Consider the following 25,434-nt stretch of genomic DNA (forward strand, 5'->3'; position numbering starts at 1 on the left):
GGTAGCCATTATTTGTAACTAATGATGTCATTCACCAAGGTAGCCATTATTTGTAACTAATGATGTCATTCACCTAGGTAGCCAATATTTGTAACTAATGATGTCACTGACCACGGTAGCCATTATTTGTAACTAATGATGTCATTCACCAAGGTACCCATTATTTGTAACTAATGATGTCATTCACCAAGGTAGCCATTATTTGTAACTTATCATGTCATTCACCTAGGTAGCCATTATTTGTAACTAATGATGTCATTGACCTAGGTAGCCAATATTTGTAACTTATCATGTCATTCACCTAGGTAACCATTATTTGTAACTAATGATGTCATTCACCTCGGTAACCATTATTTGTAACTAATGATGTCATTCACCTAGGTAGCCAATATTTGTAACTAATGATGTCATTGACCAAGGTAGCCATTATTTGTAACTAATGATGTCATTGACCAAGGTAGCCATTATTTGTAACTAATGATGTCATTGACCTAGGTACCCATTATTTGTAACTAATGATGTCATTCACCTAGGTAGCCATTATTTGTAACTAATGATGTCATTCACCAAGGTAACCATTATTTGTAACTAATGATGTCATTGACCTAGGTAGCCATTATTTGTAACTAATGATGTCATTCACCAAGGTAGCCATTATTTGTAACTAATGATGTCATTCACCTAGGTAGCCATTATTTGTAACTAATGATGTCATTCACCGAGGTAGCCATTATTTGTAACTAATGATGTCATTGACCTAGGTAGCCATTATTTGTAACTAATGATGTCATTCACTTAGGTAGCCATTATTTGTAACTAATCATGTCATTCACCAAGGTAGCCATTATTTGTAACTAATGATGTCATTCACCAAGGTAGCCATTATTTGTAATTAATGATGTCACTGACCAAGGTAGCCATTATTTGTAACTAATGATGTCATTCACCTAGGTAGCCAATATTTGTAACTAATGATGTCATTCACCAAGGTAGCCATTATTTGTAACTAATGATGTCATTCACCAAGGTAGCCAATATTTGTAACTAATGATGTCATTCACCAAGGTAGCCATTATTTGTAACTAATGATGTCATTCACCTAGGTAGCCATTATTTGTAACTAATGATGTCATTCACCTAGGTAGCCAATATTTGTAACTAATGATGTCATTCACCTTGGTAGCCATTATTTGTAATTAATGATGTCACTGACCTAGGTAGCCATTATTTGTAACTAATGATGTCATTCACCTAGGTAGCCATTATTTGTAACTAATGATGTCATTCACCTAGGTAGCCATTATTTGTAATTAATGATGTCACTGACCTAGGTAGCCATTATTTGTAACTAATGATGTCATTCACCGAGGTAACCATTATTTGTAACTAATGATGTCATTCACCAAGGTAACCATTATTTGTAACTAATGATGTCATTCACCAAGGTAGCCATTATTTGTAACTAATGATGTCATTCACCAAGGTAGCCATTATTTGTAACTTATCATGTCATTGACCTAGGTAGCCAATATTTGTAACTAATGATGTCATTCACCAAGGTAACCATTATTTGTAACTAATGATGTCATTCACCAAGGTAGCCATTATTTGTAACTTATCATGTCATTGACCTAGGTAGCCATTATTTGTAACTAATGATGTCATTCACCAAGGTAGCCATTATTTGTAACTAATGATGTCATTGACCTAGGTAACCATTATTTGTAATTAATGATGTCATTGACCAAGGTAACCATTATTTGTAACTAATGATGTCATTGACCTAGGTAACCATTATTTGTAACTAATGATGTCATTGACCAAGGTAACCATTATTTGTAATTAATGATGTCACTGACCAAAGTAGCCATTATTTGTAACTAATGATGTCACTGACCAAGGTAACCATTATTTGTAACTAATGATGTCATTCACCTAGGTAGCCATTATTTGTAACTAATGATGTCACTGACCAAGGTAACCATTATTTGTAATTAATGATGTCATTCACCAAGGTAACCATTATTTGTAACTAATGATGTCATTCACCAAGGTAGCCAATATTTGTAACTAATGATGTCATTCACCAAGGTAGCCAATATTTGTAACTAATGATGTCATTCACCAAGGTAACCATTATTTGTAACTAATGATGTCATTCACCTAGGTAGCCATTATTTGTAACTAATGATGTCATTCACCTAGGTAGCCATTATTTGTAACTAATGATGTCATTCACCAAGGTAACCATTATTTGTAACTAATGATGTCATTCACCTAGGTAGCCATTATTTGTAATTAATGATGTCATTCACCTAGGTAGCCATTATTTGTAACTAATGATGTCATTCACCAAGGTAACCATTATTTGTAACTAATGATGTCATTCACCAAGGAAGCCAATATTTGTAACTAATGATGTCATTCACCTAGGTAGCCATTATTTGTAACTAATGATGTCATTCACCAAGGTAACCATTATTTGTAACTAATGATGTCATTCACCTAGGTAGCCATTATTTGTAATTAATGATGTCATTCACTTAGGTAGCCAATATTTGTAACTAATCATGTCATTCACCTAGGTAGCCATTATTTGTAACTAATGATGTCATTCACCTAGGTAGCCAATATTTGTAACTAATGATGTCATTCACCAAGGTAGCCATTATTTGTAATTAATGATGTCATTCACCAAGGTAGCCATTATTTGTAACTAATGATGTCATTCACCTAGGTAGCCATTATTTGTAACTAACGATGTCATTCACCTAGGTAGCCAATATTTGTAACTAATGATGTCATTCACCAAGGTAACCATTATTTGTAACTAATGATGTCATTCACCTAGGTAGCCATTATTTGTAACTAATGATGTCATTCACCTAGGTAGCCATTATTTGTAACTAATGATGTCATTGACGTAGGTAGCCAATATTTGTAACTAATGAAGTCATTCACCAAGGTAGCCATTATTTGTAACTAATGATGTCATTCACCTAGGTAGCCATTATTTGTAACTAATGATGTCATTCACCAAGGTAGCCATTATTTGTAATTAATGATGTCATTCACCAAGGTAGCCATTATTTGTAACTAATGATGTCATTCACCAAGGTTGCCATTATTTGTAAATAATGATGTCATTCACCAAGGTAACCATTATTTGTAATTAATGATGTCACTGACAAAGGTAGCCATTATTTGTAACTAATGATGTCATTCACCTAGGTAGCCATTATTTGTAACTAATGATGTCATTCACCTATATTTGTAACTAATGATGTCATTCACCTAGGTAGCCATTATTTGTAACTAATGATGTCATTCACCTAGGTAACCATTATTTGTAACTAATGAAGTCATTGACCTAGGTAGCCATTATTTGTAACTAATGATGTCATTGACCTAGGTAGCCAATATTTGTAACTAATGATGTCATTCACCAAGGTAGCCATTATTTGTAACTAATGATGTCACTGACCAAGGTAGCCATTATTTGTAACTAATGATGTCACTGACCAAGGTAGCCATTATTTGTAACTAATGATGTCACTGACCAAGGTAGCCATTATTTGTAACTAATGATGTCACTGACCAAGGTAGCCATTATTTGTAACTAATGATGTCATTGACCTAGGTAGCCATTATTTGTAACTAATGATGTCATTCACCAAGGTAGCCATTATTTGTAACTAATGATGTCACTGACCAAGGTAGCCATTATTTGTAACTAATGAAGTCATTCACCAAGGTAACCATTATTTGTAACTAATGATGTCATTCACCTAGGTTGTCAATATTTGTAACTAATGATGTCATTCACCAAGGTAGCCATTATTTGTAACTAATGATGTCATTCACCAAGGTAGCCATTATTTGTAACTAATGATGTCATTCACCAAGGTAGCCATTATTTGTAACTAACAAGTCATTGATAATGACATAGTCCCCGCTATAATTGGGTTTTAAGGAATTATCACTACTCTGATCACGCAACAACATTTGTGAACCTAAAACAAACAGACTTAGATATGTTGTGTGTGCTTGTTGGACATGGAATATGCCTCCAACAATAAAGGATTGGTTGGGTATGGGGGATCATATCATAATGAAAATGGAGTCTGAGTTATGGCTTTGGACATGGAAAATTCACAAACAAAAACATTGGATCGTATCACGACGAAAATGGATATGCACATGTATGTCATAGAACACTGTCCTAATACCAACTTTAAATGAGATCTGTTCAAGCATGTCCGAGTTATGGCTTTGGACATGAAAATTCGCAAACTAAATGGCTGCCAGGCAGCCATATTGGATCGTATCACAACGAAAATGGATATGCACATGTATGTCATAGAACACTGTCCTAATACCAACTTTGAATGAGATCTGTTTAAGCATGTCTGAGTTATGGCTTTGGACATGGAAAATTCACAAACAAAATGGCTGGCAGGCAGCCATATTGGATCATATCACGACGAAAATGGATATACACATGTATGTCATAGAACACTGTCCTAATACCAACTGTGATTGAGATCTGTTCAAGCATGTCTGAGTTATGGCTTTGGACATGAAAATTCACAAACAAAATGGCTACCAGGCAGCCATATTGGATTGTATCACAATGAAAATTGATATGCACGTGCATGTCATAGAACACTGTCCTAATACCAACTTTGAATGAGATCTGTTCAAGCATGTCTGAGTTATGGCTTTGGACATGAAAATTCACAAACAAAATGACTGCTAGGTGGCCATATTGGATCGTATCATGACAACAATGAATTTGCACATGTATGTCATAGAACACTGTCCCAATACCAACTTTGAATGAGATCTGTTAAAGCATGTCTGAGTTATGGCTTTAGACAGGGAAAATCCGCAAACAAAATGGTTGCTAGGCGGCCATATTGGATCGTATCATAAAACAAATTGACGTGCATATGTATGCCATAGTATGTTGCCCCTGTACCAAGTTTGAAAAAAATCGGTCCAGGCATCTCCAAGAAACAGCTGCGGACGGACGGACGGACGGACACACGGACGCACGGACGCACGGACGGACAGACGGAACCCAATCTATAAGTCCCCGTTCCGGACTTCGTCCGCGGGGACTAATGATGTCATTGACCTAGGTAGCCATTATTTGTAACTAATGATGTCATTCACCTAGGTTGCCATTATTTGTAACTAATGATGTCATTCACCTAGGTAGCCATTATTTGTAACTAATGATGTCATTCACCTAGGTAGCCATTATTTGTAACTAATGATGTCATTCACCTAGGTTGCCATTATTTGTAACTAATGATGTCATTCACCAAGGTAACCATTATTTGTAACTAATGATGTCATTCACCTAGGTAGCCATTATTTGTAACTAATGATGTCATTCACCTAGGTTGCCATTATTTGTAACTAATGATGTCATTCACCAAGGTAACCATTATTTGTAACTAATGATGTCATTGACCAAGGTAGCCATTATTTGTAAATAATGATGTCATTGACCTAGGTAGCCATTATTTGTAACTAATGATGTCATTCACCAAGGTAGCCATTATTTGTAACTAATGATGTCATTCACCTAGGTAGCCATTATTTGTAATTAATGATGTCATTCACCTAGGTAGCCATTATTTGTAACTAATGATGTCATTGACCAAGGTAACCATTATTTGTAACTAATGATGTCATTGACCAAGGTAACCATTATTTGTAACTAATGATGTCATTCACCTAGGTAGCCATTATTTGTAACTAATGATGTCATTCACCTAGGTAGCCATTATTTGTAATTAATGATGTCATTCACCAAGGTAGCCATTATTTGTAACTAATGATGTCATTCACCAAGGTAGCCATTATTTGTAACTAATGATGTCATTCACCTAGGTAGCCATTATTTGTAACTAATGATGTCATTCACCTAGGTAGCCAATATTTGTAACTAATGATGTCATTCACCTAGGTAACCATTATTTGTAACTAATGATGTCATTGACCAAGGTAGCCATTATTTGTAAATAATGATGTCATTGACCTAGGTAGCCATTATTTGTAACTAATGATGTCATTCACCTAGGTAGCCATTATTTGTAACTAATGATGTCATTGACCTAGGTAGCCATTATTTGTAACTAATGATGTCATTGACCTAGGTAGCCATTATTTGTAACTAATGATGTCATTCACCAAGGTAGCCATTATTTGTAACTAATGATGTCATTCACCTAGGTAGCCATTATTTGTAACTAATGATGTCATTCACCTAGGTAGCCAATATTTGTAACTAATGATGTCATTCACCTAGGTAACCATTATTTGTAACTAATGATGTCATTGACCAAGGTAGCCATTATTTGTAAATAATGATGTCATTGACCTAGGTAGCCATTATTTGTAACTAATGATGTCATTCACCTAGGTTGCCATTATTTGTAACTAATGATGTCATTCACCAAGGTAACCATTATTTGTAACTAATGATGTCATTCACCTAGGTAGCCATTATTTGTAACTAATGATGTCATTCACCTAGGTTGCCATTATTTGTAACTAATGATGTCATTCACCAAGGTAACCATTATTTGTAACTAATGATGTCATTGACCAAGGTAGCCATTATTTGTAAATAATGATGTCATTGACCTAGGTAGCCATTATTTGTAACTAATGATGTCATTCACCAAGGTAGCCATTATTTGTAACTAATGATGTCATTCACCTAGGTAGCCATTATTTGTAATTAATGATGTCATTCACCTAGGTAGCCATTATTTGTAACTAATGATGTCATTGACCAAGGTAGCCATTATTTGTAAATAATGATGTCATTGACCTAGGTAGCCATTATTTGTAACTAATGATGTCATTCACCAAGGTAGCCATTATTTGTAACTAATGATGTCATTCACCTAGGTAGCCATTATTTGTAATTAATGATGTCATTCACCTAGGTAGCCATTATTTGTAACTAATGATGTCATTGACCAAGGTAACCATTATTTGTAACTAATGATGTCATTGACCAAGGTAACCATTATTTGTAACTAATGATGTCATTCACCTAGGTAGCCATTATTTGTAACTAATGATGTCATTCACCTAGGTAGCCATTATTTGTAATTAATGATGTCATTCACCAAGGTAGCCATTATTTGTAACTAATGATGTCATTCACCAAGGTAGCCATTATTTGTAACTAATGATGTCATTCACCTAGGTAGCCATTATTTGTAACTAATGATGTCATTCACCTAGGTAGCCAATATTTGTAACTAATGATGTCATTCACCTAGGTAACCATTATTTGTAACTAATGATGTCATTGACCAAGGTAGCCATTATTTGTAAATAATGATGTCATTGACCTAGGTAGCCATTATTTGTAACTAATGATGTCATTCACCTAGGTAGCCATTATTTGTAACTAATGATGTCATTGACCTAGGTAGCCATTATTTGTAACTAATGATGTCATTGACCTAGGTAGCCATTATTTGTAACTAATGATGTCATTCACCAAGGTAGCCATTATTTGTAACTAATGATGTCATTCACCTAGGTAGCCATTATTTGTAACTAATGATGTCATTCACCTAGGTAGCCAATATTTGTAACTAATGATGTCATTCACCTAGGTAACCATTATTTGTAACTAATGATGTCATTGACCAAGGTAGCCATTATTTGTAAATAATGATGTCATTGACCTAGGTAGCCATTATTTGTAACTAATGATGTCATTCACCTAGGTTGCCATTATTTGTAACTAATGATGTCATTCACCAAGGTAACCATTATTTGTAACTAATGATGTCATTCACCTAGGTAGCCATTATTTGTAACTAATGATGTCATTCACCTAGGTTGCCATTATTTGTAACTAATGATGTCATTCACCAAGGTAACCATTATTTGTAACTAATGATGTCATTGACCAAGGTAGCCATTATTTGTAAATAATGATGTCATTGACCTAGGTAGCCATTATTTGTAACTAATGATGTCATTCACCAAGGTAGCCATTATTTGTAACTAATGATGTCATTCACCTAGGTAGCCATTATTTGTAATTAATGATGTCATTCACCTAGGTAGCCATTATTTGTAACTAATGATGTCATTGACCAAGGTAACCATTATTTGTAACTAATGATGTCATTGACCAAGGTAACCATTATTTGTAACTAATGATGTCATTCACCTAGGTAGCCATTATTTGTAACTAATGATGTCATTCACCTAGGTAGCCATTATTTGTAATTAATGATGTCATTCACCAAGGTAGCCATTATTTGTAACTAATGATGTCATTCACCAAGGTAGCCATTATTTGTAACTAATGATGTCATTCACCTAGGTAGCCATTATTTGTAACTAATGATGTCATTCACCTAGGTAGCCAATATTTGTAACTAATGATGTCATTCACCTAGGTAACCATTATTTGTAACTAATGATGTCATTGACCAAGGTAGCCATTATTTGTAAATAATGATGTCATTGACCTAGGTAGCCATTATTTGTAACTAATGATGTCATTCACCTAGGTAGCCATTATTTGTAACTAATGATGTCATTCACCTAGGTAGCCATTATTTGTAACTAATGATGTCATTGACCTAGGTAGCCATTATTTGTAACTAATGATGTCATTCACCAAGGTAGCCATTATTTGTAACTAATGATGTCATTCACCTAGGTAGCCATTATTTGTAACTAATGATGTCATTCACCTAGGTAGCCATTATTTGTAACTAATGATGTCATTCACCTAGGTAGCCATTATTTGTAACTAATGATGTCATTCACCTAGGTAGCCATTATTTGTAACTAATGATGTCATTCACCTAGGTAGCCATTATTTGTAACTAATGATGTCATTGACCAAGGTAGCCATTATTTGTAACTAATCATGTCATTCACCAAGGTAGCCATTATTTGTAACTAATGATGTCATTCACCTAGGTAGCCATTATTTGTAACTAATGATGTCATTGACCAAGGTAACCATTATTTGTAACTAATGATGTCATTGACCTAGGTAACCATTATTTGTAACTAATGATGTCATTCACCTAGGTAGCCATTATTTGTAACTAATGATGTCATTCACCTAGGTAGCCATTATTTGTAACTAATGATGTCATTGACCAAGGTAGCCATTATTTGTAACTAATCATGTCATTCACCAAGGTAGCCATTATTTGTAACTAATGATGTCATTCACCTAGGTAGCCATTATTTGTAACTAATGATGTCATTGACCAAGGTAACCATTATTTGTAACTAATGATGTCATTGACCTAGGTAACCATTATTTGTAACTAATGATGTCATTCACCTAGGTAACCATTATTTGTAACTAATGATGTCATTCACCTAGGTAGCCATTATTTGTAACTAATGATGTCATTCACCTAGGTAGCCATTATTTGTAATTAATGATGTCATTGACCAAGGTAGCCATTATTTGTAATTAATGATGTCATTGACCTAGGTAGCCATTATTTGTAACTAATGATGTCATTCACCTAGGTAGCCATTATTTGTAACTAATGATGTCATTCACCTAGGTAGCCATTATTTGTAACTAATGATGTCATTCACCTAGGTAGCCATTATTTGTAACTAATGATGTCATTCACCTAGGTAGCCATTATTTGTAACTAATGATGTCATTCACCTAGGTAACCATTATTTGTAACTAATGATGTCATTCACCTAGGTAGCCATTATTTGTAACTAATGATGTCATTCACCAAGGTAGCCATTATTTGTAACTAATGATGTCATTGACCAAGGTAACCATTATTTGTAACTAATGATGTCATTGACCTAGGTAACCATTATTTGTAACTAATGATGTCATTCACCTAGGTAGCCATTATTTGTAACTAATGATGTCATTCACCTAGGTAGCCATTATTTGTAACTAATGATGTCATTCACCTAGGTAGCCATTATTTGTAAATAATGATGTCATTGACCTAGGTAGCCATTATTTGTAACTAATGATGTCATTCACCTAGGTAGCCATTATTTGTAACTAATGATGTCATTCACCTAGGTAACCATTATTTGTAACTAATGATGTCACTGACCAAGGTTGCCATTATTTGTAACTAATGATGTCACTGACCAAGGTAGCCATTATTTGTAACTAATGATGTCATTCACCTAGGTAGCCATTATTTGTAACTAATGATGTCATTGACCAAGGTAGCCATTATTTGTAACTAATGATGTCATTCACCTAGGTAGCCAATATTTGTAACTAATGATGTCATTCACCAAGGTAGCCAATATTTGTAACTAATGATGTCATTCACCAAGGTTGCCATTATTTGTAATTAATGATGTCACTGACCAAGGTAACCATTATTTGTAACTAATGATGTCATTCACCAAGGTAGCCATTATTTGTAACTAATGATGTCATTCACCTAGGTAGCCATTATTTGTAACTAATGATGTCATTCACCTAGGTAGCCATTATTTGTAACTAATGATGTCATTCACCAAGGTAGCCAATATTTATAACTAATGATGTCATTCACCAAGGTAGCCAATATTTGTAACTAATGATGTCATTCACCTAGGTAGCCAATATTTGTAACTAATGATGTCATTCACCTAGGTAGCCATTATTTGTAACTAATGATGTCATTGACCAAGGTAGCCATTATTTGTAACTAATGATGTCATTCACCTAGGTAGCCATTATTTGTAACTAATGATGTCATTCACCTAGGTTGTCAATATTTGTAACTTATCATGTCACTGACCAAGGTAGCCATTATTTGTAAGCTAATGATACATTGTTACAGTATCTGATGTGAACATACAGCATTTAAATAAAACAATACACATTTAAATCAAACAATACATAAACATTATATAAGCAGTCATCAGAGATGACTCAGCCCCACAATGGATGTTTTCAGAGAATTGCCACAAGTCATGGTAGTGTAATGTATTAGATTGTATGAAATATAGTGACAATGGCACTGTAGGACAACTGTTTAATTGACTGAATATTTGCATAAATTTTTTGAATGTTTATTTATTTATCTATTATATTAATCCCTGTTGTTATCTTTCCAATCATTTAGCTGTTGCTATGGGTGTGGTCTAGTTGCTAGGCATATTTACATACATTTGTTTAATGTTATTCAATTGCCTATTAATCACTGTTGTTATCTTTGCGATATGCACAATCATTTGGCTGTTGCTATGAGCATGGTCTTATTGCTAGGTTCATTTGCATACATTTTTAAAATTTGTGTTCACTTGTCTTAAAATCCCTGTTATCTTTGTGAAAAACACCACCGTTTTGGCTGTTGCTATGGGTGTGGTCATGGTTGCTAAGGAGATTTCCTTACATTTTTTGAATGTTTACTCTCTTACCTACCTGATGATGTTCTTATTTCACCAAAATACACTGCCATTTGGTTGTTTTAAGGGTGTGTGGTCATTGTTGCTAGGACCAAAATGTCTTACAGAAAATCTGCAGATTAACACTTCTAAGAACATCCCAACGAAATTCCAGGCCAATCTTTCCTAGTTTTAGAGTTTAAGTTTTTTGACAAAAAATTGGTTGTTGCTATGGGCCCATCATTGCTGCTAGGGCAAAACTATTTTATAGAAAATCTGCAGAATAACATTTCTAAGAACATTGCCACCAAATTTCAGGCCAATCTGCCCAGTAGTTTTGAGGTTTAACTTTTTTGACCAAAATTTGGTTGTTGCTATGGGCGTCGTCATTGTTGCTCGGGCAAAACTGTTTTACAGAAAATATACAGAATATCACTTCTAAGTCTGAACTATCCAGTAGATTTCAAGGTTTATCCTTTTTTGACCAAAAATCATGTTTTTTGACCCAAAAATGGCTCTAAGTTGGCTAAATTGCATCATATCCTAAAGCAAATTGACATGCATATGTAAGTCATAGTTCATTATCCATTTACTAAGTTTGAAAGAAATCCGTCCATGAATGTCAAAGATACTACTCTGGATGCACACTAACGGACGGACGGACGGACGCACACACACGCACAAACAGATGGAACCCAATTTATAAGCCCCATCCTGGACTAATACATTCTGGTTGGACTAATACATTCTGGTTGGACTAATACATTCTGGTTGGACTAATACAGTGGTAGGCTAATATAGACTGGTTGGACTAATAGTAGTTGGACTAACACACCCTGGTTGGACTAATATAGACTGGTTGGACTAATACAGACAGGTTGGACTAAAACAGTGGTTGGACTAATACAGTGGCTGGACTAATACACTCTGGTTGGACTAATACACTCTGGTTGGACTAATATAGACTGGTTGGACTAATAAACTCTGGTTGGACTAATACAGTAGTTGGACTAATACAGTGGTTGGACTAATACACTCTGGTTGGACTAATACAGTGGTTGGACTAATACAGTGGTTGGACTAATACAGTGGCTGGACTAATACACTCTGGTTGGACTAATAAACTCTGGTTGGACTAATACAGACTGGTTGGACTATTACACTCTGGTTGGACTAATAAACTCTGGTTGGACTAATACAGTGGTTGGACTAATACACTCTGGTTGGACTAATACAGTGGTTGGACTAATACACTCTGGTTGGACTAATACAGTGGTTGGACTAATACAGTGGTTGGACTAATACACTCTGGTTGGACTAACACAGTGGTTGGACTAATACACTCTGGTTGGACTAATACACTGCTTGGACTAATATAGACTGGTTGGACTAATGCACTCTGGTTGGATTAATACAGTCGTTGGACTTATACAGTGGTTGGACTAATACACTCTTGGTTGAACTAATATAGAGTGGTTGGACTAATACACTCTGGTTGGACTAATACAGGGTTGGACTAATACAGTGGTTGGACTAATACACTCTTGGTTGAACTAATATAGACTGGTTTGATTAATACAGTGGTTGGACTAATACACTCTGGTTGGACTAATACAGGGTTGGACTAATACAGTGGTTGGACTAATACACTCTTGATTGAACTAATATAGACTGGTTGGACTAATACAGTGGTTGGACTAATACAGTGGTAGGCTACTATAGACTGTTTAGAGTAATGGTGGTTGGACTATTACTTATTCATCTTATAACCCACTACATGTATATATATACCTACCGTAATGTTCTTTGTAAATGATCATTTTCATCTCTCAAGGTGGCATTTTCTTCTTGTAATCTTTCAATCATCTTTTCTTTCTCTGCAAGGTCTACCTTTAGGCTGTGAAGAGTGTCCTCTAGATTCTCACACAGTGCCTGTCAAACAATATAAAAGAGATGAGAAAGTATAACAAAGCACACAAAATCAATAACTATACTTCTATCTATTTTTTTAAAAGAGATATACTACTATTGTCAGTTTTTATATTGTGCTTTCATACACTGTGTTCAAAGCGCATTATAATTATTACCACTGGCACAGACCTACAGAGCCACAATGGCCCTTTACACTTCCTCAACTCCCTGGGGAGCATACAATCCATTGCAGTCTTTATATGCACACAGGATTAAAGCATTCATGTCTTTTCCTATAGATAATGAAGCTAGAATGGTTTCTAATCTTGAACTTTGTATTTCTGATGTCAGGTCTTGGATGTCTGAAAATTTCTTGTGTTTGATGATAAGACTGAATTTGTTATTTTTTCTGCTACTTCGGGTGATCTGTCCACTAGAGCGATTACAGAAATTTGTGTTGGCGATGCTCTGATTCCCGTCCATTGTCAGGCCAAGAGCCTTGGAGTGATCCTTGACTCTTGTCTGACAATGAAGCCGCATATTGGACAGATCTGCTGTTCTGCCACTTTTCATTTGCGTCGTATAGCGATTATCCGCAAATATTTATATCAACCTGCTACTGAGCAATTAGTTCATGCATGCATTACATCTTGAATAGATTCGTGTAATTTACTTTTATTTGGGCTCCCGAAGTACCTAATCAACCGTATTCAACGTATTCAAAATATTGCCGCTAGAATTGTAACTCGTTCCGAAATCACCTTTCACATCACTCCAATTTTATATCAGTTGCATTGGTTACCTGTTTCTGAACGTATTGTTTTTAAGATTTTAGTTCTTATTTTTAAATCCATTCATAGGCTTGGACCAATTTATCTTTCTGAAATGATCAAACTATATGTTCCACGTCGTAATTTAAGGTCAGCTGATCAGTTCAAACTCTGCCCCATTCGATCACGTACTAAGACATATGGTGATCGTGCTTTTAGTGTTGCTGCTCCCACTCTCTGGAATAATGTCCCACTCAACATCCGTCAGTCACCTAACTTAACTGCTAAACTTTGCATCATGGTTTGTTGTGGTGTTGGAAGTGGTTTTGGTGGTATATCACGATTGTGTGATAAAGATCCGTAGTAGAGTGTTGGAAGTGGTTTTGGTGGTATATCACGATTGTGTGATAAAGATCCGTAGTAGACAGATGGAATCATTGCATTCCAAAGTAATTCTATTCACTTCAAACGATATACTATCATCACTTAGACAAGATATATCTAATGAAATCTGTAAGTCATTGTTGTAATGTGACATCCATAATTTTACTCACTCTGCTTTCTTCAAGACTATCATGTGGACCAGGTGGATCATCTAAACATAAGAACTCCCTCACAGGCTGACTGTGGAGAACAGAAACAAAATGAAAATTGTTGTCCTAGCAACAATGTATTGTGATAAGTATCATTGTCATTATGTGTGTAGAATGTGGTTATATATAGTCTGGTGTTAGTTTTTTGTAGAACTTTAGCAATAGTACTGTGATAGTTTCACTTTCACTTTCACTTTTGAGCACACCCCAATACACTGGTGAAACAATGACCATTGATATGAAAAGAGTCCCATGACACTATGAGTGACAAGGTGGCATACTTACACAAGACAGTTAGTGATTGCGGTGTTCTTTGTTAGTCTACCTCTACAACTAAAGTGAGTGAAAACACCACCTACACACACAAACAAATACTTTGAATACCACACTGCCACTAAAGAGTAAGAGGTTCTGTTATAACACATGAACATTTATACATTTCATAAATAAATATACTAGCATGTTTAAATGATTTCATATATACAATGTATTTTGGAATGTTTGGATACTCATTTGCATATGTAATCACTGCAGTGCACATACCAAGCACCACTGCAAGTAACCACTGGTATAATACTACAAAATGCAAATGGGCAGTCATAAGGTTAACCAAATTTAAACTGAATGCCTTCCGTAAGGGTATAGTCTTGCAAATTCATGATTTATGCAAGAAATTTAGCTCTTTATCTGTGATTTTTCAAGTCCCAATGAAAGTTAGTTGTCAAAAATGTTGTTGAAATGCCCGCCTCCTATTCTCAGCACAGGAAAGCTTGCCATCCTCGACTTCACTCGGCTTTCATGATCCGCTACATACCCGGGATATGGCATGTGCATGTTGAACTTCCTTCTGTCCCACCACAAGTTTACAAGTTGGTCTGTCTACTCGTTGCATGTAGACTATTTCACATTCCTTTAATCACGACGGGAAAATTGTCAAGGTTTTATTGAGTGGCGCACCCTCACTGTACACTAATTATATAGAGGTCAATGTATAGGTCACCATTATAGATACATTGTTGCGAAATTTTCTTCGTATGCTAGGCGAGGCTTGGTCTATTTTCCATATTTTGACCACATACATTTGGGTATAAATTATAGATTATTACACTTGATAAATATGTGAGAGTGTATTCATATCCTGAGATACAGAGCTAGATAAATGATTATGTACAACTTCCGTTTGTGTGGCAACCGAGTCTAATTACCGAAATATGCCAATAAATTATTAAAACTAAAAGCTAAATCGATAATATTTTCAGAACAGTTGCGCTTTCGTATCGCAAATGTATGTACCAAGTTATAATGAATTTGAAGAGTGCACTCTTGAGATATGGCCTAATTACCTAAAACCGTTAATTACGTAAATAGCTCATTAATATTCATGGGATGTTTACCAAAACCTAATCAGTTCTTGCCATTACTCTATGGAACACGTCTACAAAATTTCGCTTGAATTGAGCCAACCATTGTTTAGATAATGGTGATACAGACAAACACACACACACACACACACACACACACAGACTTCATCTCTATTATAAAACCTTCCTTACGGAAGGTAAAAAGGTGAAAAGGGTATGTTATTTACTGTACTATACTTTTACATTTGAGTTACTGGTATACCACCATTAAATTATACTTCTATGACAAATGAATGTACACATGATTGACACACCTGTCTGTAATACATCATACAGTCCTGTACACACATGTATGCAATAAATCATACAGCCCTGTACACACCTGTCTGTAATACATCATACATTACTGTACACACCTGTCATTAATACATCACAGTCCTGTACACACCTGTCTGTAATATAGCAGTCCTGTACACACGTCTGTAATACATCATATAGTCCTGTACACACCTGTCTGTAATACACCATACAGTCCTGTACACACCTGTCTGTAATACACCATACAGTCCTGTACACACCTGTCATTAATACATCATAGTCCTGTACACACCTGTCTGTAATACACCATATAGTCCTGTACACACCTGTCTCTAATATAGCATACAGTCCTGTACACACCTGTCTATAATACACCATACAGTACTGTACACACGTCTGTAATACATCATAGTCCTGTACACACCTGTCATTAATACATCATACAGTCCTGTACACACCTGTCATTAATACATCATACAGTACTGTACACACCTGTCTGTAATACACCATATAGTCCTGTACACACCTGTCTCTAATATAGCATACAGTCCTGTACACACCTGTCATTAATACACCATACAGTCCTGTACACACGTCTGTAATACATCATACAGTCCTGTACACACCTGTCATTAATACACCATATAGTCCTGTACACACGTCTGTAATACATCATACAGTCCTGTACACACCTGTCATTAATACACCATATAGTCCTGTACACACCTGTCTGTGATACATCACAGTCCTGTACACACCTGTCTGTAATACACCATATAGTCCTGTACACACCTGTCTGTAATACACCATATAGTCCTGTACACACCTGTCTGTAATACACCATATAGTCCTGTACACACCTGTCTGTAATACACCATATAGTCCTGTACACACCTGTCTGTAATATAGCATATAGTCCTGTACACACCTCTGTAATACATCATACAGTCCTGTACACACCTGTCTGTAATACATCATATAGTCCTGTACACACCTGTCATTAATACACCATATAGTCCTGTACACACCTGTCTGTAATACACCATAGTCCTTTACATACCTGTCTGTAATATATACATCATACAGTCCTGTACACACCTTTGTAATATAGCATACAGTCCTGCACACACCTGTCTGTAATACATCATACAGTCCTGTACACACCTGTCTGTAATACACCATATAGTCCTGTACACACCTGTCTCTGATACATCATACAGTCCTGTACACACCTGTCTGTAATATAGCATACATGTACAGTCCTGTACACACGTCTGTAATACATCAGTCTTGTGCACACCTCTGTAATATAGCATACAGTCCTGTACACACCTGTCATTAATACATCACAGTCCTGTACACACCTGTCTGTAATACACCATATAGTCCTGTACACACCTGTCTGTAATACACCATATAGTCCTGTACACACCTCTGTAATACATCATACAGTCCTGTACACACCTGTCTGTGATACATCATACAGTCCTGTACACACCTGTCTGTAATACATCATACAGTCCTGTACACACCTGTCTGTAATACACCATATAGTCCTGTACACACCTGTCTGTGATACATCATACAGTCCTGTACACACCTGTCTGTAATACATCATACAGTCCTGTACACACCTGTCATTAATACATCATAGTCCTGTACACACCTGTCTGTAATATAGCATACAGTCCTGTACACACGTCTGTAATATAGCATAGTCCTGTACACACCTGTCTGTAATATAGCATACAGTCCTGTTCACACATCTGTAATACATCATACAGTCCTGTACACACCTATCTGTAATACATCATACAGTCCTGTACACACCTGTCTGTAATACATCATACAGTCCTGTACACACCTGTCTGTAATATAGCAGTCCTGTTCACACATCTGTAATACATCATACAGTCCTGTACACACCTGTCTGTAATACATCATACAATCCTGTACACACCTGTCTGTAATATAGCAGTCCTGTTCACACATCTGTAATACATCATACAGTCCTGTACACACCTGTCTGTGATACATCATACAGTCCTGTACACACCTGTCTGTAATATAGCAGTCCTGTACACACCTGTCTGTGATACATCATACAGTCCTGTACACACCTGTCTGTAATACATCATACAGTCCTGTTCACACATCTGTAATACATCATAGTCCTGTACACACCTGTCTGTAATACATCATACAGTCCTGTACACACCTGTCTGTAATACATCATACAGTCCTGTACACACCTGTCTGTAATATAGCAGTCCTGTTCACACATCTGTAATACATCATACAGTCCTGTACACACCTGTCTGTAATACACCATACAGTCCTGTACACACCTCTGTAATACATCATACAGTCCTGTACACACCTGTCTGTAATATAGCATACAGTCCTGTACACACCTGTCTGTAATATAGCATACAGTCCTGTACACACCTGTCTGTAATATAGCAGTCCTGTACACACCTGTCTGTAATACATTATATGCAGGTCTGGCAAATTCTTTGCTTTTTTAGCTAACATACAGTCCTGCAATTTAGAACTCTACTCGCAATAATAAAATCAGTTCTTTTTTTATATACAGAATTAAAACTTTCCGAAATCTTTGACGTTTTCATATAAATGTGAAATCTTGCGTGACTTTGATTGTGTACGTGGTGATTGTGAAAAACAACTGATTGGATGTTTTTACAACTACTTGCCCTGATATCAATTATATAGTGACCAAGCAAGAGCTGGATAGGGCTGTATACTGTACAAGGCACATTATTCATCATTTGATTAGTCCACAAAGGGGAGTTTAATAAACAACTAGAGTTGTACTGAAAATGTTCCTGTATGAGGGGAAATGTTGTTAATGTGCTTGCTGAGACTTTGAAATGTATTTCTGTACTGTCGTACCTTTGTGTAATCAATATCTGTACCAAGTTCACTAGAATTCACTACAGTCCTGGCTATATATATCTCTTATTGCAAGCCTAGAGTTCATCAAATATGCAAATTAGCAATTGACTCAATACCATAATATCTTTGCTCAGTCAATATCTTTAGCAAGTTTTATCAAATTTGGTGCAGTCTTTCTTGGAATAGGCCCTAATTGCCAAAGTTCGTTAAATATACAAATGAACAATTAATTGACACCTCTCAATTTCATTACGAACTATCATATGTCTGTATGATCAATATCTGGCAAGTTTCACCAAATTTGGCACAGTCTTTCTTGGTATAGGCAGGCCCTAATTGCCAAAGTTCGTTAATTATACTAATGAACAATTACTTGACAGCACTTAATTTCATTAAGAACTATCATATCTCTGTATGATCAATATCTGTGGCAAGTTTCATCAAATTTGATAAAACTATTCTGGATACATAACCTGATTTACAAACATTTAATTAATTATGAAAATTAACCCTTAATTAACTTGACACAAGTCAATGACTTTAGTGCTTTTATATCTTTGTTTGATCCGTAGATGTAGCAAGTTTTGTTGAATTTGGCAGCCCCATTTATAAAATCATTAATTATACAAATTATCATTAACAAGTCATTGAGAATGACATACAGCCCACTATGATTGGGTTTTAAGGAACTGGCAGTTTATGTTGTAATTTTCAATGTTGTTTGGCCTCATATTATCATGACGAAAATGGATATGCACATGTATGTCATAAAACACTGTCCTAATACCAACTTTGAATGAGATCTGTTCAAGCATGTCTGAGTTATGGCTTTGGACATGGAAAATTCGCAAACAAAATGGCTGCCAGGCAGCCATATTGGACCGTATCATGAAACAAATTGATGTGCATATGTATAATGTATGCCATAGTATGTTGCCCCTGTACCAAGTTTGAAAAAAATCGACCCAGGCATCTCCAAGAAACGGCTCTGGACAGACGGTTGGAACCCAATCCATAAGTCCCTGTCCCGGACTTAGTCTAGCGGGGACTAATTATACATGCCACTCCTACCAAAAACTAATCAACGCTAAGTTACAGCCTGACATTGCCACATAGTAAATTGCAGAACATTTGCTTCACTACTTTTGGAGATATCAGTGGAACAAAATTTCTGCACAGACAGACAGACAGACAGACAGACAGACAGACAGACAGACACACACACACACACACACACACAGACACAGAAACACTGCTACGACATCAGCTCCCATATGGAAGCTAAAAACAACAACAACAAAAACAACAACATTTACAAGCAATTGACAAACACACCAACAATGTAATTACCATAATTTATTGCTGGTATTTTATCTCCCACAGGAAGGTTGTCGAAAGGCTAGCCAGTCAGGTTTCCCTCAAAAATGGTTCAAAACATATTGTTACCTTACATGTATTTATCTATAGTTCTGCTATTATCATGCCTGCTGACTCAAAATACCTATCAATGGAAAGGAACTACACTGAACAATGAATGAGGAACAAGTTTTAACTTGATTTTCCTCAACAATTGCAGGTAATGTGAGTGATAGAAAATGCTCAACACGACTCCACAACAAAAACCACAAATTTACAAAAATGTCTTAATATTCTGGTACATGGTCTTACCTTTTAACAATATCTTTGTGACCAGTGACATTTGTTACAAAGGCTTGCAGACCAAGTTGTCTATCTTCAAGAAACTCACAATCAAAATTATTACCAAACCATTTCTTGGGAGGAAGTGCTAACCGGAACCCTGGAAAAAGACATTTTAACTGCAAAAAAAGATGAGTCTGGAAATGTGAATTGATTCAGAGATATACAATTATCATAACATTTGAAAATTAGAAATAGTCCATAAAACATTGACTAAATTGTGTGTCAAATTGTTTGGATTTTTTTCCATATTACTACAAACATGGATGTCATATGAAACTGACTGATTCAATCAATTAAGCATCTTTATTTTCTTATTTATGTGAGCAAGGAAATTCCAGGCACCGTTATCTTTACAATTTACTTGAGATCATGATTTTCATGAGTTATGCTTCATACCTTTTACTTTGCTTTTTGTAGCAACTCCTTACTTTTGTTCTATATACAAGTAATGACAATAGTTAAATTTGTGAGAAATTAGTCTGTTTGTGGTAAATCTTTGTTTTATGTTACGATTTACCAATGAAAATAGTCTAGTTCACAGTTCAAAGGTTAGTAAACCAATTACTCCACAATCATTCTATAGTTTACAAAGATCACAGAGTTGTGCAAATTGTTCACACATTAGGGATATTTTACTCAAAACATATGAATGTTGTCAGTGAAGAAATTAGACATGTCACATTAATTTTGTACATGTGGGTGAGTAAATATAGCAAGTAATGATTTATGTTAGAGTTTAGCTACAATAAAGAAAGCATTAACACTTTATGACAGCAATACTTATAATAAGTGTACATATTACTACTGAACACTGAACTGTATAGCAAAGCCAACATTTACCATAACTGTAGTTTCCGAAGGGAAACATATTTTTGTAAGAGTATACTTACCTGGATACTCAATACTTATAGGCAGTGTGTGAAATTAAGGGACCAGATGTCAACTGAATGCCTCCCGTAAGGGAATCACTAATTAATCAAATAACTCATTAAACTAAAATAACTATGGTAACAGGCTTTGTTTTTGGACAAGCATGATTTCTTAGGTTAATGTTTGTGCCAAATTATACGGAATTTGAAAAGTGCATGATACTGCTTAATAACTGAATATTGTTCATTATTCAAAATACTCATTAAAGATAAAAGTTGTAGCAACAAACTTCATAGGACAGGTGCGTATTATTATGGTTGATACATGTACCATATTATACAAAATTTGAAGCTTGCATTTTTAAGATACAGCCTAGTTACCTAAAATCATTAATTATGCAAATTTTTCATTAAAACTGTAAGCTATATCAACAAATTTTACAGGACCTATCCGCTTTGTTATGGTTGACATATGTACTAAATCATATTGAAATTCAAGTATGCATTCTTAAGATATATCCTAATTACCGAAAATCATTAATCATGCAAATTAGTTATCAACACTGTACAAGTATGCATTCTTAAGATATATCCTAATTACCGAAAATCATTAATCATGCAAATTAGTTATCAACACTGTACAAGTATGCATTCTTAAGATATATCCTAATTACCGAAAATCATTAATCATGCAAATTAGTTATTAACACTGTACAGGGCTCGAAATAATGGCATTTTACTTGCCCAGGGCAAATGTTTTCAAGGCTTGAATGGGCAAGTTGTTTTGAAAAGTACTTGTCCCAAGGGGCAAGGAGAATTTCTTATGATTATTGATCAGGGATGTGTTTTTGCCTGTGTTCATGCTGTACTTATCAGACACTGCACATGTCTGATAGGATTTTGGATACATTGTATAACCAAGGTGCCAACAAGTCTGGAAAATTATAACATTGTATCAATATTGAGAAGATGTCTTTCTTGACTGACCACTTTTCAAAACAATCTTGACCAGCTGTCCTTAACGTACTTTGTTTACTCTATGAAGAAAACATACCTGGAATGATCAGTGAACTCATTGAATATTGTTCATCAATAGTAAATTACAGCATGATTTTTCAGGTTTTGGGTGTCTGAATCAACTGCAAATTTTACAACAGGCACTTTATTTGAAAATACTACTAGGAAAATATAAACAAATCATACTGGGAGAAAAATAGTTGGTGTGGAGGAGGAAGGAAAGAAAATATATTGACAGGGTGCAAAAGGAAATACTTAGAAAGATTTTACATCAGTGTTGAAATAAATGTTCATTTTTATATTGATAGCGTGTAAAAGTGCTGAAAAACTTGTTATTATTTTAACAACTACTTTTTACAAGTGAACAGAAAATTGTATGCTATGCTATAGTATGAATATTAATTAGGCCATGAAAATTAATATTTAATATCTAGGACTCCCGTTTATTGTGGAAAAAACTTTTCAGTACCCACAGAAACTTTCAGAGTGACATTTTTTGATAATAAACAAAAGAAACCCCAATCAATCACAACAGTGCATTTGTAAGCCACAAAAAAATACCCCACTTTTTTGAATGGGCAAGCACTTTTTGATTTGGGCAAGTATTTTTTACATATTTTGACTCCTGCTGTAATGGTACATCAACAAACTTTATCGGGCATATAAACTTTGTTATGTTTAATATATAAAGTAAATTATATTGAAATTGAAGTATGCAGTCTTAAGATATAGCCTAATTACCGAAAATAATTAATTATGCAGATTATTCACTAAATCTTTAAGCAAAATCAACCACCTTTGTAGGTGATATGCACTCTGTTATGTTTAATGTATGTACTAAATTATATTGAAATTGAAGTATGCAGTCTTAAAATATAGCCTAATTACCGAAATCATTAATTATGCAAATTATTCATTAACACTGTAAGGTATATCAACTAACTTTTAGGAAATACACAATTTGCTATGTTTAATGTATGTACTAAATTATATTGAAATTGAAGTATGCAGTCTTAAGATATAGCCTAATTACCGAAATCATTAATTATGCAAATTATTCATTAACACTGTAAGGTACATCAACTAACTTTATAGGACATATACAATTTGTTATGGTTAATGTATGTACTAAAGTGTATTGAAATTGAAGTATACAGTCGTAAGATATAGCTTAATTACCAAGAATCATTAATTATGCAAATTATTCATTAACACTGTAAGGTACATCAACTAACTTTATAGGACATATACAATTTGTTATGGTTAATGTATGTACTAAAGTGTATTGAAATTGAAGTATACAGTCGTAAGATATAGCTTAATTACCAAGAATCATTAATTATGCAAATTATTCATTAACACTGAAAGGTACACCAACAAGCTTTACAGGACATATGCAATTGTTATGGTTAACTTGTGTACTGAATTATATTGGAATTGAAGTATGTTTTCTTAAGATATAGCCTAATTACCGAAAATCATTAATTATGCAAATTATTCATTAACACTGTACAGTGCATCAACAAAATTGATAGGACATATGTGTTTTCTTATGGTTAACGTATGTACTAAATTATGTTGAATTTGAAGTATACTGTGAACCGGGTAATTATTCGCGCATTTTTAATTTCGCGCAATTTCGCGCTCGACCGTGACCGCGAAATTAAAACTGCGCGGATGTACTTGTGTGCGCCCCCATGCGGCAAGTATTTAACTTCTTTCTTTTTTGTTACAATCACTCCGTATACAACCACACACGGTACACGCAAACACACTGACACACGAGTTTTCAGACAACACCCAATAAAGTATTTGCAACGAAGTTTTACAAATAATTATGAATCTTTATTTCCAATTTTGCATAGAATCTCAGAGGAGTACTGCTGATAAGACCCTCGCTTCCGTTTTGTAGAACCGTTGTTTGTTTTGATGAGGCACGCATCGATGTTTTCGTTGACCTCGACATGTAGATAATTGACTTTGGCTTTCCCATCGGCATGCAAGGGTAAACAATGCCTTCTGTAAACATGCTATACCAAATCATATACTGTTGTCCTCGCTTGGTACATGTAATTCCGACATCTTTGCTACCTCTGATTTGCAAAAAGATGACTTCAATTCTGGTCGACACATTATGTGACTGTACAAACACGTGTGTGGTGTACGGGCCTTAGTTTGCTGTCAGTATACGTAAGTTATATCTCTCTTTCCATAGCTCATTCCATTTTGGCTGTGTGTTGTGTCGGCATTGATAACACTAATGTACGTGTATCTAAGTAATAAATGCTATTTCTTGCCAATTATTTTGTAATAGACTAAACATTCCATAATCAAAAATACACACCACTCGGTTTCATTTCACCAACATTAAGATGTAACATTTCAAAATTCAAAGACCAACCCTACGGAGAAATGGTATGTGCTATGGTGCGTCTTGTACAATCTTATCTAATGTTATCAGCAATAAAGGAAGTCACGTTGACAGCATGAACAGTCCTAGAACACCGTGGGAGTTTATTTTAGAACATGACAGAAATAAACAAAGTCATAAAGCTTTCCGTCAACCGACATCAGAGGCACCGGCTGT

The 25,434-nt window shown here is 35.2% G+C and overlaps 1 protein-coding gene across 4 annotated transcripts in view; it reads right to left on the minus strand.

Moving 5' to 3' along the window:
* Positions 1-25,434, minus strand: part of LOC144437110 (uncharacterized) — an 80,533-nt gene that overhangs the window by 11,953 nt on the left and 43,146 nt on the right. For all 4 annotated transcript variants that reach the window (XR_013480990.1, XR_013480989.1, XM_078125962.1 and 1 more), the window contains exons 3-5: positions 20,929-21,077; positions 14,627-14,696; positions 13,187-13,323 (exon numbers count right to left, since the gene is read on the minus strand). Coding sequence is in view for 2 of the 4 variants with exons in the window: in XM_078125962.1 (XP_077982088.1) it covers positions 13,187-13,323; positions 14,627-14,696; positions 20,929-21,077 (356 nt within the window). In the remaining 2 variants the exon portion in view is untranslated. The remainder of the gene's footprint in view (positions 1-13,186; positions 13,324-14,626; positions 14,697-20,928; positions 21,078-25,434) is intronic.

The sequence above is a fragment of the Glandiceps talaboti genome, chromosome 7, assembly GCF_964340395.1.
Source record: "Glandiceps talaboti chromosome 7, keGlaTala1.1, whole genome shotgun sequence".
Lineage (NCBI taxonomy): Eukaryota > Metazoa > Hemichordata > Enteropneusta > Spengelidae > Glandiceps > Glandiceps talaboti.